Below are 17,115 nucleotides of genomic sequence, written 5' to 3'. Positions count from 1 at the left end.
CAGGCACCAGAAAGAACTAATGAATCAAAGAGGAAGGCAAGCAACTAAAGTATTTCTTTTTAAGGGAAACAAAGTTTTATGATGCTCGTAATTGTAAAAAATTGGAAGAAGTTAAACCTAAACTTCCACTTCCTAGCTTGCAAGCTTTTAAAGATGACCATATACAAATTTCACTAACAGCAACTGAATCAGTCTTTTGGGTAGATTCTGATGGTGGGAAAGGTTCTTAGACAGTGCAAGTCATGTGGCTCCAAAGTTTTCAACCTTTAACATTAAGACAAGAGTTCATACAACTACCATATTCCAACATCTCTCCACCCATTTATTCAGCCTGTTGAAATCTCATGTCCTCATTTTCCAATGCATCTATCTGCACCCCAAGCAGAAGCCGCTGAAACATGCGGAGTTGAGGAGTGCAAGCGTTCCATCTGTGCCCCTTTTAAATCCACTTGCTACTCACAGGTAAACTAAGTCTGCTTAATTTATATGGAGTTTTTCCTCTTTGTAGTTCAATGATGGACAAAAGACAACCAAGTACAATTTTTTTTTAATAAAGATAAAATTACAAAAAAGGTAAAATCAGCTCAGGAAAGGCAAATTACTTTAATAGATCAGTTTAGACATTTAACATAATAACTCACATCCATTTTTAAATACTATTACATAAAGCATGGTGAAGAAAGGAATTTCTGCCTCATAATTAGAAAACTCACAATACAACTTGCCAAAAAACAGAACAAAGCCGTTTGAAAATAAATACGGTCCATGCCAAATAGTACAAAATGAAATCAGCAGTCTCTCTCAATACGAAAGCTTTTCTCTTCTTTTAGGTATTCTCCAACTCTAGTATTATGTTCTGCGACTGATGAGAGGCTATCTTTTGTTCAAGGATTGCTGAGCTGTTCTGATTTTGCTCTGTACAAAGGCAAAAATAAACTGTTAAGTTGTTTTGTTTTCCTGAAAACCTGTTTTAAAAATGCAATTTTGAATTACTACTGTCATGAGTAAGATACTTTTGAGTACCATGAGGAATTGAAACTGTTCTCTACAGAAATCAATACTTCGTAATACTACAGGAAACAGTACTTTATAATATTTTCAATTAATGAACACTTTTCAAAAAGGTGCATTCGTTACTAGTTAATGAGAGTTTACCCTTTGGCATCTGTCTTTTCACCACTGCTGTCCTTGGATTTATCTTCCTCCTTAACATCTGAAAAATAACAATATTTTAATTATACCAAAAAGATGCAAGACAACCTTAAGACTTCAAGAAGAAACATCAGGCTATACTTTTTTGTATATACTCCTACCCAGGGGTAATCAGCTTTTAGTAAGTTGTCACTGGTTACATATTAAAATAGAGTGTTAAATGCATCCATCCAAAACTGCGATCTGGGCACAATGCCGAGTGATTCAGAACACCTCAGGGCATGTCCCTCTTGACTGGCCATAAAGATGGTGCAGTAGTGAGACCTGGACTTCCCCTGAGCTCCATGTGGTAGTCTGGTAGCCCTAAGATGCAGACTGTTCTCGGGAAAGTCAAGAGTCCTTGGAATGAGACTACACCCAGAACCCTATCCAGCTTGTTTCAGAGAACACCAGCTGGCTCACCCTACAAAAGCAAACAGGAACAAACTCTTTGTCTAACGTATTTTAAAGCAAGAACAGTTTTTTATCCCTGTTTTCATCAAGCTCTACAAATCCCTGGCTCTAATATTTCACTGGAATACTACTCTACTGTGAATAGCTGTGTCTTGAAACGGATTAATTTAAAATAGATGCTTTAAATATGATAGAAAAAATAAATCATCTCAACAGCTAATTAACTGTCAACAGAAAAACACATCTTTCTCCTGTCAGAGCTGACATTTGTGCTTCTAAAATACAGGATAAAAGTCACAACAGCATCCTACCTGTTTTTTTGTCCTCCGTCTCTTTTTTATCTTCTTCTATCCTGGCTTTCTTTGCTCCTTTCTTATGATCTGCAACATTTCGTCGTCCACCCTCCCCTTCATCTTCAGAATCTGAAAACTCTTCATCACAGGCTATACGCTTATCAGATGCTCGAACTAGGATTCAGAGTTATAAAGTTAATTGAGCGTAAAGTCCAACTGCAATAGGTGTAATACAAAAAGAAGTATCAAATTAAGAACGAGTAATAATATACTATAATCGTGTAATGCTGATGAACTAAATTGTGGATAAAAATACTATCTTTCAAGACACTTTGAGATTCTCACAATGACTTCTGAAAATAGCTTTACAGAGATACCGGGGGAGGTTGGAATTATTTTAACATGTAAATCAAATGAATTTCAAACACTGGAAACTAAATCACAGGAGAAATCATTATGTTTCAACAGTTCGGAAAATGGACAATGCACCAGTAAGAGGTTATAGAATTACTCCAGTCACCATCAAAAAAGGCTACAGGTAGCAGGAAACTTAAGCTATAGCTGAAGAACAACTCACGGTCCATAGAAAGGTTAACAGTAACAAAGTAACCACACTACTAGGGTCAAGGTTCTGAACAATTATATCTAAAACTACTCTACTGGGACATGCTCTATCAAAAGATATTTCTTACTAGAAATGCGTTTGTCTGGATCTTCTCCATCCTCATCTCCGCTATCTTCATGAACAGCATCTTCAGGAATGGCCTGCATCTGCACGCCGGGTGCATGAGGTAACATGCGCAAGTTTTCAAACAAGCGTTGCCTGCAAGTAACAGACAAGGAAAGTCGGGTCTCTGTGAACACGTACAACTACGTGAAGAAGGGTTCTCTGAACAGATACTTCACATTGCTCTTGGGGGTGCTAGCATGAGGATGCGAGATTGACAGAATGCACACAATCCACGCCCAGGGATGTGTTAAGGAGCAAGCCATTTTTGCAGCCTACTCACAGCACGGAAGCTCAACGACACACGACATACAAAGCACCCTGGCAGATCACCAGCTGGAGCACTACTACCACAGAGAAGTTTTGCAGAATTACATCAGTGAAAGATAGGTGGTTTTTTTCCCTGCCTCACACATTATCAAAAACTAAAACCCTTTCATTTGCTTGTGATTTATATATTTGTTATGAACACCATTGCGTGTCTATACAGGAAGCACTACAAAAATTAGTATTTTAACTGTTTTGGTGAATTTTACAATTTGGTGGTTTTACACAGCTAGTTTCGCATCTTTGTTCAGCTATTTCAGTAGCCAAAAGAATTCTTGTGCACTGTTAACAGCCTGTTAAGCTCAGGGCTGAGGTGGGGTTTTGTTCTTTCAAACCCAGAGCAGTGACAAGCCTCAGAGTACTTCAGGCTCTTCAATTATGTCTATCAGTTGAGTACAGAATCGGTTGTGTGCAGGCACTACTCCACCCCTGAAGTAAAATACCTGCTTACAATGAAACCTTCAGGGTGCGAGGAGGAATAAACTATGTATCAGAAGCAACACAGGCTAAAAACACATACCCACTATAGCTTGGCAATGAATGCTTCTCAGACCCTGTGGACTTGTCAAACCACAGTCGCTGAACTGTCTGCACACATATCACTGACTTTCAACAGTTTTGGATGCCTGAGCTCACATGTGACTTTATTTTCACAGCTGACACGAACAAAGAATGACAATATCTGTTCATGTTTAGACACAGAGATGAGAATTAGAAATCCTAATCATCACAGCATTCCAGCCTCTTTCCTGATGGGATAAACTTTCTACAAAATTAGAATGGGAAGCCAAGTAAAACAGTCATCTCTTTAGTTGCTGGAAAAAGTATAAGTCCAAGCTGGGTCTTAAATTTTCATATTTATGGTCACAGGATTTCGTAAGCATGCATACTGTTGTAGGAACAAACTTTTTAAAAGCACCTCTTCTGACAGAAATGTAAAGTATCAAACAGATATGACATTTATTTTTAGTGCGTAACAAAGAAATGTGTACAGTTTTCAAAACTGCCTAAAAATTAAGCTTCTGGAGAAACATGATCCACGTGACCTGCAAGATAGGTAAAGTAACCACTACTTACTTGATCTTCTCCATATATTCTGGTGTATTCTGATTAGTCATATTTGAAGGACTAATATGAAGCTTGAAGTCTGGTCCAAAATACTCAAAGTAGTCATTGTATGGCAACTCTATAAATCAAACCACAAAAGACAACTTTGTGACTCCCAAAAAATTTTAAAATATTTAAAATATAAACAGTAGTTTTGTCAGGATTTTAAAGAACTATCAAACCTAAAGCATTGTGGTAAACAATAATACTTAAGTACTGCCTGAGTTATCCCACATTTGTCCTCTAAACTACTGAAGTGATTAGCTTTAATTTGTTGGCAAAATATGAAGATCAAGAAAAAGGTCTACTGTAATCATGTTAGAATATACCCTGCAACAACGTAAGTAACAAACCTGGTAAAATAATTAAAAATGCTACTTCTGCAGAAAAGAGTAGATCAACTGATGATTTCTTACAGCAGTTTTCAAAGTTAGTCCAGTCTGAAAAGTTTTAAGCACACCATTCAAAATATTCTTTCAGTAACACGTGTAATACGTATTATCAGGCAGAAGAACACAGCTAGTTCAGTATCCCTGGTAAGTGCTGTACTGTGGTTCAGTGATGCCCGTGTCTGTCCATTCCTCCCCTTTCTACTTCCCCTGTTTTTTGTATTTTCACAGATAATAGTCCCCTGATTGGAACATCTAATCCCTAAAGTGAAGTCTATGAAGACTTCATATCCAGGAAAACAGTAGCATTTTATATTGAATATGATGCATCTTTCTAGAAAAGTAAGAGAAATCTAAAAAAAAAAAAAACTTAGAACCCTTAAGAAATGAGACACTGAAATTCACTTCTAATTGAACCATTTGTTTTGTTTCTTCATTTATGATTGTTACAGGATAAGCGATCTTGTTCGGGGGATATAAAGGAGACAGCAAGATTAACTTGCTATTACAACATTTAGAAACACACTGTTCTTTCTCAAAACAGATTAAAGATGACAGGGAGCCACAAAGTTGAAAAGAATGTTAAAAAAATCCAAACCTTCATATAAATCCACTGAATGGGACATGCTAATGGAAAAAAAAAAAGTCCCATGATAAGGAAATACTACTGTCTCTTCAAAAGCCTTGGCTGACAGAGAATATACGTTAGGATGTAAGATGTAAAATAAACATCATGAAAGGTACTGCCCAAATATCCTTTTCTCACAAGTCAGATGGAAACACTATGAAACCAGCAAGACAGACAGATGAATAGCAAAAGGTTATCAGCAAAAGTTGCAGTCCAGCACAAGAACTGCCAACGACTGATGTGCAACAAATCAGTCCAAATACCAATTTTATGAAAAGGCATTCCAAAAACATGCCCAGAAGTATACTTGGCCAGAAGTAAAAGGAGTACAGGATCTTTGGGGATCTTCCTCAGAGAAATTACTTTACTATGCAACTACTCAAAAAGAAGTTGACTACTGCTTTTATTTTAAATTTTTTAAGATAGCTTGTATAGTCAAAATTGAGTCACATGGAAGAGTGGAAGTCAATATACTTTCAGTTACTCTTAAGTCACAGACACAATGAAGAAATAGTTATGTTTTACTATGTAAATCACATGCATACTCATTAATTTCTTGATAATACCATGTCTGTGGTGCCCAACTTACACAGGTCTACGCTGTTACAATCCTAATGCAATCTATATTATAATCATACAGATGACATTTGCATTAAAAACAGTTACAAAGTTCCCTAAGTTTTACACGTTTGATTTTTCTAAAGATGATCCAATCATTTAAAGCTTTTGCTAAAGCATTGAAAAAGGCCCAAATACTTAAGTTTACTTAGTGCATGATCTACTGAAAAAAATTTAGTAACAGCTTTCTACATAGTTTATTCTAAACAGATGCATTACAGATAGCAAATATTTCTGTAGGTATCTGCTCACTTAAACCTTATCCCACGATTTTTTCTTAATATTAATTTGCAGATTAATACTTACCATTAGGAATTTCACAATCTAAGGCAACAGCAGTTTCATATGTCCAGCATCGAGCAACATTACGAATAGTGTATCCTCCTCCTCCTAACATCAGCAACGGCAAGTTAAAAGTCTTCACAACTTCCACACATTTAGCATGACCTGTCAAACAACAAAAAGAATTGACAATATATGCAAAATATCTGTTAAACAAAAAAATAGATAACGAACTATTTAATCAGACATATACAGTCACACTTGAATTGATTCAAATAAGACAGAACTGTCTCCCCCAAAAGCTAAGCACAACTCACAAGAAATCAAGATCTACAGGTAAGAAATGTACAAAATACATGGAACATTATCCACCCCAATCTTCAGACTTTGCATGATGGTCTATTGCTGCTGTTCTGAAATGGCCTGAGAATGCTCAGTGTTTTGTCTTTTCAAACTGGTGTCAATATACAGTGACAAATCTAGGGACAATTTCTTAGTCAAATACAAAGGGGGAAGAAGGGAAAACAGCAAATCAGTACTTGGCCCTTTCTACTTCTAAATTTGAACCTGTATTAGAGGTTGCTAAGTCTTGCTTACAGAGTGAACTGGTGCCAAGACAGTACACATTCCAGGGAGATACAGCATACTGAAAGGCATCTGTAGGAGGCAGCAGCTCTCTTGGTTTCCAAGATATGTAAGATGGAAAAAAATCTGAGCTGTATGGGCAACTGAAGTACCTTTGCCACCTGGTGCAAATCAAGAAAAGAACCCTGAAACACTGCAAACCCAACAGAAACTATACCGCATTTTGTTGCCTACAAAACTCTAATTGCCTCATTAACAAAACACAAAAGACCCCAAAGACACAGCAAATGAATGATACAAACACGCTGGATTGAAAGCTTAGCAAAAATTCAACATACATTTAACATTTTACCACTTAAATAAGTAATAATAAAATAATAATAAAGATAATAGTACTAACACTAGCACTAATAATAGTAAGGTTTGCTAAATTAACATCTCATCCCAATACTGAGAATCACACTTTTGGGTAGAAATGTAAGTAATATTAAAATTAATTCTATAGAAGTTAATAAACAAACGTTAACAAAAGGCTCAGTATAACAAACACCACTACATGAAATGAGTATTCCCATTTCAGTAAAACTTATTTTATGCTCAACAAGGTGTTTGATGTTTAGTATCTGTAGTCCTACTAAGTGAACCACTAGTTTTGTTATTTGCCCATCACAGTAAGTGTTGCAGTAGTATGAATGTTGTTGTCCTGTCATTCCAGAACATTGCTTTAAAGATACAGAAAGCCTGTGCATAGAAGAAAGGGAATCACTTGAGTGGCTAGGAAGAACATGGAAAACCAAGCTTCTTAACTTTTTTAGATGGACAGAAAGAAAGAGGCAACTTCTGGGTTTCTTTCGGCCATCCCTGTATAGCAAAGAAAGAAGTGATTAATCATAGTAATGAACAAAGTCTTTGTGACTCCACTCCTCATCATGCAAGTGTCTTGAAAAACAGCATGAAGGATAGAGATTTATTAAATTTATTAAATAAGAAATTACAGACAACACACACACTTTTCTGCTTACCTTTAACAGTAAGGTTAAAGCATCCCAGCCTGTCACCAGATAGTGAATCTGCTCCACACTGTAATACCACAGCACTGGGCTGGTACATCTAATGGACTTTGGATATAATCTATAATCAATATAAAACAGTAAGTTGTTGATTCACATTACAAACAGAAATCCACACAATGAAACTAGTATCTCTCCAGAGATCTTAAAAAAAAATATGAAGTACTTACTGGTTTGAATATCTGTCCATACGATTCATCATCTATACCATCCCTCATTGGAAAGTTGACAGCGTAGTATTTACCTTTTCCAGCACCAATGTCCTATAAGCAGTGACGACAAACGTTTATTACGAACATAGAAGCACATGATGACATCATGGAAAAAAGGCCACACAAGTCTGCTGAGCAATTTTGTACCATTATGCTTCTTTCTCCTCGCAGACATGAAAAGTACCTCACTTGATTCCCACTCTCCCATGAAATCATTTTGGAGCATAGGAATCTTGCACCAAGACTAAATTTGCTGGAAGTACACGTGATTTTTTAAAGATTTAAGACAAAGGCAAAACGTAACTATCGGTTTATCCACGTAAAAATCAAGCAAGATGGAGGAGAGGAGCAAGGTGATATACATGTTTTTGGTGATGTAAGAAGATTTGGATTTAAGAATGCTTTTAAAACATATTCTTTGTTCCAAATGTAGGATGAAGAACTAGCTGCAGCAAGAGGGAGAGAAGTAAAAAAAAATCAGCGACCACTTATAGGTGCCCTTGAAGAAACTGAAGGTTTTTAAACAAAAAAAATTAACTTGCAGATGATTCTCACTTCTGTCAGGTAATAATGCAGGAACTATAGTACCTTAACAGCTTTCCTGGACAACACATGCATTAAAAGAAAAACCTCTGTACAAAATATCAAGTTAATAAACCCTGAATCCATCCACTTCTATTTTGATGGTCAGCTCAAAACCTAAAGATCCCATGCATTCCCATTTCATCCCTTTAGCTCATCACCAAGACAGAAACTGATCCAGTTGACAGAGTAATTCCCTGCCACTAATAAAGGTACAGTGGGGAAGACAGTAAGATTAACCTGTTCAGTTTGGCTAACTTTTTTACAGGTGTACATAGTGATAGGACAAGGGGTAACAGGTACTGTAACTGTATCAGTACTGTGTATCATCTTCGCCAGCAACACAGATGATGGCATTGAGTGCACCCTCAGCAAGTTTGCCGACGACACCAAGCTGTGTGGTGCAGTCGACACGCTGGAGGGAAGGGATGCCATCCAGAGGGACCTTGACAGGCTGGAGAGGTGGGCCACTGCCAACCTCATGGAGTTCAACAAGGCCAAGTGCAAGGTCCTGCACCTGGGTCGGGGCAATCCCAAGCACAAGTACAGGCTGGGTGGAGAATGGATCAAGAGCAGTCCTGAGAAGGACTTTCAGGTACTGGTGGATGAAAAGCTGGACATGAGCCGGCAGTGTGCGCTGGCAGCCCAGAAAGCCAACTGTATCCTGGGCTGTATCCAGAGAAGCATGACCAGCAGGTCGAGGGAGGCAATTCTCTCCCCCTACTTTGCCCTTGTGAGACCCCACCTGGAGTGCTGCGTCCAGCTGTGGAGCCCCCAACATCGGAAGGATACAGACCAGTTGGAGCGAGTCCAGAGGAGGCCACAAAGATGACCAGAGGGCTACAGCACCTCTGCTATGATGAAAGGCTGCGAGAATTGGGCTTGTTCAGCCTGAAGAAGAAAAGGCTCTGGGGAGACCTTATAGCACCTTCCAGTACCTCAAGGGGCCTACAAGGAAGCCCGGGGGGACTTTTTACAAGGGCCTGTAGTGACAGGACAAGGGGTAACGGGTTTAAATTGAAAGTGGATAAAGTTGCCCAGATGTGGATGCCCCATCCCTGGAAGTGTTCAAGGCCAGGCTGGATGAGGCTTTGAGCAACCTGGTCTAGTGGAAGGTGTCCTTGCCCATGGCAGGGGGGGTGGAACTAGATGATCTTCTGGCCCCTTCCAACCCAAACGATTCTGTGATGAACTATCTTTTAATGGGGAGGGAGGTAGGGACAAACGACACACTGCAGCATAGGCACAACAGTAACAGGTAACATTTTTTTCCTTCCAGCACATCATTAACATTTCATAGTATTGCAAGATTGCTGAACTCAACTCAGCCTGATTTGGAGCATGACAGTTACCCAGAATCTCCCAAAGCCAATCACCTAGGCTTTTAGATGCTGATTTTTCTTAGGTGATAGTGCTTTGCTTTCCTGAACGTAAAAAAAAAAAAAAAAGGAGATCTCATCTTAAAACATAGCAAAGCCAAATGTTCACACAATTTCCACTAAACAGGACAATTGCTTTCCAGCCTGAGCTACTCAATGGATGCTTTCTGAAACCCATGCTGGTGTTCATAACCAATGGAAAAGAAACAACATTGCATTCTGGTAGTTGCCCACATATATATAACAACACTAATCTTGTCATCTAAGACATGTAAAAAGTCAAATATCTTACTAAGGACACTGGAAGTTCATACTGCACAATACCGTCAGTAGAAAGGAGATGAATGCAGCTAACTAGATGAATCTGTGAGATTCAGCTACACTGACGGAGCCGCAACCACAAATTCATCACCTGGTGCATGATTTGTTTCTGCATCAAATTAAGCGTAACCTGATCGGCAAACTAGAGCAACTAACTAAAGAATTGCAGAAATAAGCTTGAGTGGACCCTACTGACAAAAACAAAGATAAGATTTGGCTGTTAGAGCTGATGTAAATAACCAGCAACAGCAGATCAGGATGAGCAGAAGGCAAGCAGCACAATACTGGTCTCCAGAAGATACACTTACTTTTCCAAGCATTAGTTCTCCCTTCAGCTGAATTAGCTTTGCAAGCTCTGGAGATAGGAAAAAGCTAATGTTTTAGGTTGTGGGTGGGTTGGTTTTTTTTTTTTTCCTATGGGGATGTAATAATTGCAATAAGGCCTGCATAAGCAAACAATACCCATTTCAAAATACTAGCTAGCAACACAGAATAAAAGTTACCATGCCTGAGGTACTGTTTGTCACTGACACTGTGCTAAAAAAAATCCCAATCGCATACAACATTATTCTATTTGTTTAAACTATGTATCTTTAAATTCTTTGTCCTGGGTGTGATGAGGTGAAGAATCCATAAACTTCTCTGTCAATGAGAAGTGCTGTTTCTAAAAAGCCACCCTATCTAACCCTCAAAAAAAAAAATCTAGCCAAATTTAGCAACAGCTTGTCACTATAAACAGCCCAGTCTGAGCTGCTTTTTGTTTAAGGCACCACTACCACCTTGTGGCCAGTCGAATTAAAGCACATGGATAAAAAAAAAAAGCATGATCTGATTTCTACTTAAATCCATTTAGACTCCAGTTTAACACAATCTAACCGCGGTAATAACATTCAGCACCAACAACCGCACTGAAATGAATACTTAGCACCCCACTGATTTAAAGCTCAATCTTCATTTACTGCTGTGTCCTCTGGGTCTCACCTGCACACTGGGGAGCATGCATTCCAGGAATATTAGCAGAAAAATATCTCCATCTCTTCAATCAATTTAAAGATAGAAGGAAACCAGTGAATTCTTTTGCATCAGCATTTTGGTAGGTCAGCTTTCTAGGATGATTACAATTTTTGAAAAAAACCTCATGAACTGTATGTACAAACTAACATACAGAGTTGCTAATACCAGAGGAGCAACTTAAACCTATCAGAGACACTCCCAGGTTAAGAGTTTGAAGCTAGGAATATATTAATCATAATACTTGAAGTATTCCTTCAAACTGTGAAGCAGAACAATCTCCTATTCTAACGGACAAGAGCCCAACACGAGGAACGACTTAGTTAAAATTCATATGAAGATCCAGGAAAACTGGTTTCCATTCTCAGCTTCGCCAGAGATTCTACAACAGCTTTAATGACAACTCTTCACAGGTCAATGCTCCCACCCTCAAGCTAGCTCTCAGTCTTACTACACAATTATCGGTGGGCCATGCTAAAGTTCTTCAGCAGTGAGCATCATGAGAATTCAAAAACACACTGAGACATAAGAAATACTCCAGAAATGAGCCAACTGTTTTTACCAGGCAAATACAACACAGCAAATTCAAGTTGCAACTGAAGCTTTGTGACTATTAAAGCTCTGGTATAAAGTTATTCTAAGATCTGAAATAAGTTTTGAAGTCATGATATCCAAACAGCTACTTTTCACTGTATGGCAGAATTGAAATGTACAGATAATCAATATAAATATACCACATTTTCTTCCTAGAGACATTTCCAAAATCTTAGTGAACTAAACTACTTATATATTTGGACTAAAATTTATCCAGAAGCGAAGGTGTTGATTTTGTATAGAAGTGAATGATTTATTCCCCACAATCCTGTTCGGTTTTTTGAAGTTTCTTCAACAAAACTATCACTTCAGACTAAGATATTTTCTGAAAAGTTGCTACTGTATATTAGTACTGGGCATAGTTATTGTAAACTACAACTAAAACAGTATGTACAAGGAAGGGAACAAGTAAGAATTTATCACCTAATGAAATTTCAGGTTCAATCTTACCCTAAGGTCCCCTGTGCCTGGAAAATATTCACCATACTTATGGAATGATACTGTCATGACACGATCTGTAGTATAAAATGCTTCTTCAACACCATCACCATGATGGATATCAATATCAATATACAACACTCTTTGGTGATACCTAGAAAGAAAATAATCAAGATAATGATGGTTTCTCATACATTATGTTCATAATATACTGGTACCTAACAAAGAAAAACTTAACAAAAAAACACCAATCAAACACTAAAAGAAACAAGATTATCATAATTTTGATGATTTTCGTTGAAGTGACCATATGGTCTTAGAATTCTCAGTACAGTTTGGATAATAATGAAAATAAGTTTATCTTCATCAAAATAAGTAATTTAAGTACGTAATTATTTAGTATTTACCGCAAGTTGCCTCACTCCATAGAGGCTATATACCTTGTTTCTGTTCACACAACTTTGTTGTGCACATCTGCTCAATTCGTTCCTTTTACAGGGCATTTCTTTCTGCCTTCTCAACAATTACCAACATAGTCTGCACTAAAACATCTCTTAGTGCAAGCTTCAAAGAGCACAGCACATTTTCCATCAACTTTTTACAAGTTGCAGAAGTGAAGAAGACAGGCACATTCTTACTTCAAAGTGTATTACACTTACCACCAGCATGAAATGAGTATACTATTGCTTAGTATTTCCTTCAATACTGCAAGTTTCAGGTCAGTTAAAGATGGACAAGGAAACCATTTGTTTGAAGCCTTAGAGCATTAGGAAACAACAGTAAGTATCCTTTACATTCTATGTTGTTGAGTAAAGAACAAAATCTATCAACATCAGAAGATGCATTTTCATTATGCTTTCCATAATGCTATAGAACATGATTCTGAGCAACCGGAGTTTCAGCTGGGCTAAGATTTTTTGCTAACAAGACACTGAACAGGACTGTTTCCCATTGTTACATAATCTATAACTATTTGAATGTTTTCTTCTTTCACATGTACATAAAGCTAAAAAAAAAAATTGAGGACTAGTCCACAGAAAAACATACTATTCTTTGAGAAAGATCCTGAATACATGCTGTACATTAACATAAATGTCTTAATATGTTAATATTAACTATGCACTTGTTCCTGTGTGACCTACTCTAGGTGATCCTGCTCTGGCAGGGGAGTTGGACTAGATGATCTCTAGAGGTCCCTTTCCAACCCCTACCATGCTGTGATTCTGTGAACTACATTGGTGTCCTTAGAAACTTTTTCCATCTTTAAAAAAAAAAAAAACACCTCCAGATTACAGCTGTTTCCCCCATCACTCACCAGCAGATTGAGCTGCTTCATTCACCAGTCAAATACCTAGAATATTTTTTGTAAAACATTTTTGTAAGAAGTATTTGTGTTATCAGAAGCGATACAGTCCCCTGAAGCAGTACAAGTAACATTCAGGATGTAAAATTTTAGTGAAGCATTACTACTTTAGGTTAATTATATGATCACTTTTTCATTACTCCTCATTTTTTTATTTTGCAGCCACAGCAGCACAGCTGTTATTTCATTATTTATTCATAACAGCCACATTAATTCATGTAACAATGCAAGGAAGCTCAGTGCATGATCTTCCCTGAATATTCCTGTTTGGTTTAGTAACGACTCAGATAATAGGAAACAAGCAGGCATACTGAGAAACCAAATGGGTTGTGAGCATAATGACTGCCCTAAGGGGTCAGGGCAGCAATCCATCTAGCCCAATATTCTGTCCCAGGAGTAGCAACAGGAGAGTTGATGTTTACAGAAAGCATGTAAGCTTGAACATTTTCTGAAGTCCGCTATCCTAGTACTTCCCACCATCTAAAATTACAGCATATGGTGTTTTACAGGGTGCATCATTGCTTGGATCTTTAACATCCACTTACAGACCTCCTGTCCATGATTACACTTAATTTTTTCAATCTGTTGTTGCTGTCTGCTTCCTTCAGCCTCCTGCAGAATCAAGTTCCAGAAGTTCACTATCCTCTATGTAAAGAAGAGCTTCTAAGTATCTATTTTAAACCTATCTTTTCAGCTTGCCTGTATCATATGTAGTTTAAACTTCTTGCTGAAGCCAAACCAGGCACAGCTTGCAGTTTTCTTAATTGAAACTATAGAACTTCAACATGGGCCATGGAAACTCAATGAAATAGTAATTACAGTCCATAGCTTCAAGCATTTAAATACCTGAATTTGACACTTTCTATAATTTTATCTTATTCCTGTCACAGACTTACTTCAGTAACTCAAGGATGGCAAGCACAATATCATTGACATAACAGAAACCAGATGCCTCTGATTTCTTGGCATGGTGAAGTCCTCCAGCCCAATTAACAGCCATGTCTGTCTGTTGTCTGTTCAGTTTCACAGCCCCAGCTGTAAAGAGACATACAGAGAAATTAAAGGAAATGCAGTCAGAAACTTGAAAGCCTTTAAATCTGTTATATGAAATAGTATCTTATTCTTAAATAAGCTGATCCTGTATCTGATCTTTTACCAATACTGACACAGACTGTTGAATATGCCCAGAAATGGTGGATGCCCCATCCCCGGAAGTGTTCAAGACCAGGCTGGATGAGGCTTTGAGCAACCTGGTCTAGTGGAAGGTGTCCCTGCCCATGGCAGGGGGGCTGGAACTAGATGGTCTTTAAGGTCCCTTCCAACCCAAACCATTCTGTGATTCTATATTGAAGTTTCAAGTTACTGACATAATCATCAAAAAGTTAAAAAACAGCTGGCAAACAATTTAAACTTACCAACAGAGCCTCCAGTTGACAGCTGACAGAACTCAAACAGGCCATCAAATACAGGACAATCTTCTCCAACATTAACTGTTTAAGAAAGGTATGAGATTTCAACAATGCTATTCCAACAGCATTGCTATATGCACGGGTAATGCTTCAGATCCAACGCATAGTTCGTGCAGCATTTTAATTACTCCCCCAGCCTCCCCACCTCATTTTTGTCAGGCTGAATTGTAAACACTGAAAACAACAGTTTTTATAATTTCCGATGACTCCAAACTATCTTCTTTTTTTCTTTTTAGTTTCTACAGTAAGCTCTGTCTCCTTGTTAACAAGAAGTTGTTAGATCATTTTCAAATTTTTGAAGTAGTGCTGATTAACATCCATCATGTTAAGGAATGCAGAATTATTTGGAGAAGTAAGTTGCTGAGAATAAGGCACCACAAAGAGGTTACAATACTGCCTCTTAAATTGATATGATAGCTGTCAAACTGCATTCCTAACAGTACTTTGAGCCTATTCCTATAATTAAAGAAATAAATTAACAGAAAGGGTGAGCAGTGAAAAACGTAGTTTTTACTATCGCCCTCCAACAGGAGTAACTAACTCCTTTTCTTGACTTAAACACATTTTCACACACTGATTTTTACTTCTCTGCTATTCTAAAAGACATTCTTCTTCAGAAAAATTTTGTATTAGAACAGGTTTTAAGACACTTTCAAACAGCTCACAACTGAAGTCTAATCTGTGCATTAAGCTTATAGAAAGTATTATTTTACAACTGGAATACACCCTGTGAAAGGGGAAAAAAAAAAAATCCTTCCATAAGCTTAAAGAACATTTTTGCCAATATGGCTGCTTTTAATAGAAAAGTCCCAAAATTACTGTAGCTAAAGGCGGGCACATGTCACTCTTGCTACAGTATTTCTCTAACCCACTGACACCATTAAGCCATGTTCATACCTCAGTATTAGTAAATATTTAGCTTTAAACAATGGTAACCCATCAAAGCACATACACACAGATTTAGCCTAATGTTGACACTTACATCTCTGCATTTGCTTGCTGTACTCAGACATATTGTCAGGCCTTATTGATCGGAGAAATTTGATGTATTCATCGCTATGGTACTTGGTCATTTCCTCAGCAGTAGCTTTGTGTGGTCGCTGATAACAAGAACAAGTTATATAAATAACCAGTGTTCTGCAAAATCAGCTAACAATTGGCTCAAACAGACAACTTGAAAGAAATCTAATGTACTTTGAAGGGAGAATAGTGAAACAGATAGTAGTGCTGTTTTACGTAAAGCAAGTACTACTCTGTTGTTAGTATACAACTTGGTGAACTGGAGTTGTTAGTATACAACTTGGAGACACCACAGTGTCTCCTCAACACCACCACAGAATCCTTCTCTCCCTCCCATCATACTGGTGAAGTTTCACTGTGGCTCTACCTCACCCTCTTCCTGACATGGACAAAAATCTGCAATCCTCACCAGTTAAATACTGCTTCATCTATAAGAGAGCTCTGAACACACTATTTAAATACCTAAGTATTGTGTGAAAATACCTGAGGCCCTTTAAAAATAACTTAAAATGCTTCAGTGGACATTTTATTGCTTATACTCACGTAAATTTCCATTTTTCTGTACAAGCCATAATTTAGCAGCAAGTTGTGGGTCATTCGGATCCTATGAGGTTTCATTGGATGACCTTGTCCATAGTAATAGTTTCCGATATCACCTGTCAATATTACACAAATTGATAGCTATTCATATTACACGACTTTTCATTGCTACTTAAAAAGAATCATTCCCAGAATTATGATGATTAAAAAAACAAAACAACAAAACACAACCACCAACCAACACCTCTCTCACCCCCCAAATACACACAAATCAGTAAGGGGACTACTGTCTATTTCAAAGGGGCCATGAGGAAAATAAACTGCCCATAAGAGGGCAAAAGGAGGCCAAACCTAAACACCTTTACTACAAGCAGACACTTGAGGGGGAGCAAAGATGCCCACAAGAAGAGGTTTCAGATCAAGAAGGAAGAATGTGGGCAGGAACTGAAGAGTAAAGTAATGGGAAACAAAACTGGAATTAAGAGGAGCAGAAACTACCGATGACATAGCCACATTATACCACAACAGAGGCTGTAGTAAAGCCTACTCTTTTGC

General features: G+C 37.8%; 1 protein-coding gene across 1 annotated transcript; it reads right to left on the bottom strand.

Moving 5' to 3' along the window:
* Window positions 1-540: 540 nt before the first annotated feature.
* LOC104515980 (histone deacetylase 2-like) lies at window positions 541-16,682 on the bottom strand. Its single transcript, XM_010160159.1, is given in 13 exon segments — window positions 541-915; window positions 1,156-1,213; window positions 1,917-2,072; window positions 2,591-2,721; window positions 4,030-4,138; window positions 6,001-6,141; window positions 7,584-7,692; window positions 7,802-7,894; window positions 12,181-12,322; window positions 14,428-14,566; window positions 14,947-15,021; window positions 15,983-16,100; window positions 16,564-16,682. Coding segments are annotated over 13 exon segments (1,377 nt in total). The 5' UTR covers window positions 16,639-16,682; the 3' UTR covers window positions 541-884.
* Between the last annotated feature and the right edge of the window lie 433 nt (window positions 16,683-17,115).

Source organism: Eurypyga helias, unplaced genomic scaffold (genome assembly GCF_000690775.1).
Source record: "Eurypyga helias isolate BGI_N326 unplaced genomic scaffold, ASM69077v1 scaffold6661, whole genome shotgun sequence".
In the NCBI taxonomy this organism is placed as follows: domain Eukaryota; kingdom Metazoa; phylum Chordata; class Aves; order Eurypygiformes; family Eurypygidae; genus Eurypyga; species Eurypyga helias.
Note: the sequence above shows the minus strand (reverse complement) of the source record. Positions and strands in the feature narration are given on the sequence as shown.